This window comes from Malurus melanocephalus, unplaced genomic scaffold (assembly GCF_030028575.1).
Source record: "Malurus melanocephalus ecotype Western Australia unplaced genomic scaffold, MMel_1.1 scaffold_738, whole genome shotgun sequence".
Lineage (NCBI taxonomy): Eukaryota > Metazoa > Chordata > Aves > Passeriformes > Maluridae > Malurus > Malurus melanocephalus.
In genome coordinates, this window is record NW_026623970.1 from 124,304 (window position 1) to 127,621 (window position 3,318).

The 3,318-nt window shown below is 58.9% G+C and overlaps 1 protein-coding gene across 2 annotated transcripts; it reads right to left on the minus strand.

Annotated features, from left to right (window-relative positions):
• Positions 1 to 20: 20 nt before the first annotated feature.
• On the minus strand, positions 21 to 3,091 carry LOC130584618 (zinc finger and BTB domain-containing protein 18.2-like). 2 transcript variants are annotated; one of them, XM_057384706.1, is made up of 2 exons: positions 2,876 to 3,091; positions 21 to 1,497 (listed from the first exon to the last, which is right to left on the minus strand). In XM_057384706.1, the coding sequence occupies exon 2, from the start codon at positions 1,481 to 1,483 to the stop codon at positions 56 to 58; it is 1,428 nt and encodes a 475-aa protein (XP_057240689.1). In that variant the 5' UTR covers positions 1,484 to 1,497; positions 2,876 to 3,091; the 3' UTR covers positions 21 to 55. The 2 variants fall into 2 exon arrangements, with proteins under 2 accessions (XP_057240689.1, XP_057240688.1); XM_057384705.1 differs by lacking the exon at positions 2,876 to 3,091 and adding an exon at positions 2,235 to 2,322.
• Between the last annotated feature and the right edge of the window lie 227 nt (positions 3,092 to 3,318).

Sequence of the window (3,318 nt, forward strand, 5' to 3'; positions counted from 1 at the left end):
AAAAAAAAAAAAAAAAAAAAAAAAAAACAAACCAACAAAACAAAAGTCACACATCTCAAACAACCAAGGACTTTACAAGGCCACAATGAAATTTGCGGATATGTCTGTACAAATCCCCCGACTGTGTGAAGCGTCTCTCGCACCACTTGCACCCGTGGGGTTTYTCCCTGGTGTGCACGACCGCGTGGCGGCTGAGGTTGTGGGAATACTGGAAGCTCTTCCCGCACTGGCCGCAGGTGTAGGGCTTCTCCCCCGAGTGAGTCCTCTCGTGCCTCTTTAGCGTGTACATGCAGGAGAAAGTCTTTCCGCAGAGGGTGCAAGTGGGCACCGACCCGTCGGGGGACAGGCGGGTGCGGGAGCCGTCCTTGTCACGGAAGTGAGAGCTCAGGTGCAGCTGGAGGATGTGCGGGCTCGGGAACACCTTGCTACACAGGGGACAAATGCAGATATGCCCGGGAGGCACGAGGACACCCGAGGAGATGTCCGACGAATCCATGTCGTCCTCGCTCTCGTCTCGCTCTTGATCTATATCCTCCTCTCGGGCATGAGAGCTGCCATTCCCCGCGAACATGTGTCCTAACCCTGTCACTAGGCTTTTGGCTGAATTCCCAAAATGCTGACTCTCTGGACTCCTGGCTTCGCTGTCCTCCTGATCTGACAGCAAGTCTTGTTCATCTTTAACAAGTGGCTCGGTACCCTGCTGCTGGCTGTCGGAAGCCAGCTGTCCAAAGACATAGGAGGGGTGTAAGGAATCTCTCCCCGGCACGGGCTTGAAAGACAAATCCAGCGCGCAGTCCACATCACTCGAAGCCAGGGGATGGTTAACAGACCTTTGGGACAAAGGTCCTGTGGAACTATTGACATTAGCCTTTGTTTTTCCAGCTGCTGCGGCGCACGGTTCTGCCTCTGTCGGCACAGAGCTGACACTTATATGATCAGAGGACCAGGCGGGGTGACTGCTGACCTTTTCTTTGCCTGCTGCTCTCTCGTATTCTGCAACGCTGAATTTTTGTTTGTTTCCTGGGTCAAACTCGTGGACCAGGGGCACTCCGGCATCTAGAAAATGCTCCGCTTTCTCCAAACCAGCCGCCTCATCATTAATCTTCTCTTCCGAACATAATTCTTTATCTTTCAACTTGCCCTTGCAGACTTTCACAATGTCATACATGTGAAGGTAGCTCGCCGCAGCCAGCACATCTTCCACCGGGAGACTGTTGAATTCCAGCTTTCCCTCGTACATGAATTCGAGCAGCAGGCTGAAGGCAGGGGCTGTGACAATGTCACTGTTCAGATGCACAATATCCCTTTTGTCTAACTGGTCCCTGTAGAAAAGATGGAAGTACATACTGCAAGAGGCAAGAACGGCTCTGTGAGCTCTGAATTGAGCTTCTCCAACTAAAACAGTACAGTCACACAGGAAGCCCTGGTGACGCTGCTGACTCAGACACTGCAGCAACTGGCGGCTATGGTCTGGAAACTCCATTCTTCCTTCATAACCTGTTCAAAACAGGAAAAACTTGAATGCTACTGTAAACTAAAGCCTCCTAGCAGCTGTAACAAACAGATCGGCTTTTTGGTAACCCAAGCCAAAGAAACAGCCTTGGAGATAACATTTACTGTTAATTGTCTGTAATAGTTTTATTAAGGGGGGAGGGAAAAAGAAAAAAAAAAAAAACAAGACAACACAACATGCTTCTCATCCTTTCGCACCTGCTCCGAACAGGAAAAACTTGATTGTAAGTAAACAAAAGCTAGTAAAGCAGCAGCCCCTTCAACCTTTGTTTCTCCCACTAAGCACTTTAACAAAATTAAGCAGAGGAAAGCGCACGCACAACCCCCGAAAAGAAAAAAAAGCATCAACTCCCAGACCGTCTTCCCAGCAACGCTAACTTGGGGCATCTTTTAATAAAGCATATTCCCCGCGTCACGCACGCACACACACACACACACACACGCACATTTAAACTTTATCCTCAGTCGTTATGCACCGAATCACAACAAAACAGCGGCGGCTGGCGCTGGGGGAGCGGCGGCTCTGCGGGGAGGGGGGCGCGGGGCAGAGGGGGGAGAGGCCCCGGCCCCCGCATGCGGGAAGGGCGGGGGGGATAAAGGGGGAGGAAAAAAAAGTTTCCCTTGAAGTTATTAAAACCCAAGGAGGAAAATAAGCGGCGGAAGGCCGGCGGGAGGGCAGGGCTGGGGCTGTAGCCGGCTGCGTGTCGCGGCCGGGCGCTTACCTTCCGCGGGGCGCGGCGGGGCCGGCCGCGGGCGCGGAGCCGGGCGGGCAGGAGGGAGCGCGGTGCGAGTGCGACCGAGGCGCGGCGGGAGGGAGGGAGGGGGAGAGGAGAGAGAGGCAGGCGGGAGGGAGGAGGAGGGAGGGAAGGAGGAGTGCTCGGTTTGCTAATTACACCGCAAGCTGGAGAGTCAGCTGCTCTGACTTCACTGCGATGGAAATGCTACCTCCAGCTGTGCGCCTTTTAATGCCATATGTTACTCCAAATCTCGCTACCAGCCAACCACAGCTTGCTGCCTTTTAAAGTTCCAGCAGCCCCATTTATAGCCCGCGATTAAATCCCACAAACTTGCCCCGAGCCCGTCCCCCCCGACACTCTCGCCACCACCAGCCCCSGGCCCGGACCCCACCTCCCGCCGCAAAGTTGCTCCCCGCAGCCCGCCGCGGTGACCTTCGCCGGTGCCCGGCTCCGCGCAGCGCTGGGGGGGCCGGCGGGGGGAAGCACCGCGGAGCCGCTTTCGGGATCTCCCCCCTCCACAGCCGCGCTCCCCAACTTTGCGGGGAGCACTTTCCCCCGCCGGGGTGTGGCGTGGCGGCGGGTTCCCCCCGCGTTTCCCCGCTCCGCGCTCTCCCCGCGTTACTCACCGGCGGGCGGCGGCGGSGCTCGGCGTCCGCATGTGCGCGGCGGCGGCGGCGGCGCGGGCGCTCCGCGGGAGCGGCGCGGGGCTGTGGCGGAGCAGGTTGTTCTCCGGCCGCTCTCGCGATACTTTCTGTGCTGCGAGCCGCGGGTGCGGGCGAGGGTGCGGGAGCGAGCGGCCGTGTCCCCGTCTGGAGCACACAATGGCCCCGCCGCCCCGGCCAGCCCCGCCGCCGCCGGCCGGTGCGCGCTGTCGGCTGCGCCCTCCCCCTCGCCGCCTCCTCCTCCTCCTCCTCCTGCTGCTGCCGCCGCTGCTGCTGCCGCCCTCCCCTCTCGGCCGCTGCATTGGCAGCGCCGCCGTCCCGCTCCCAACTCCGCTGCGCCGCCGCGGACAGGGCGCGCCCGCTCGCTGCAGCCCGACGTGCCGCGGAGCGCGGGGCCGGGGCCGCGG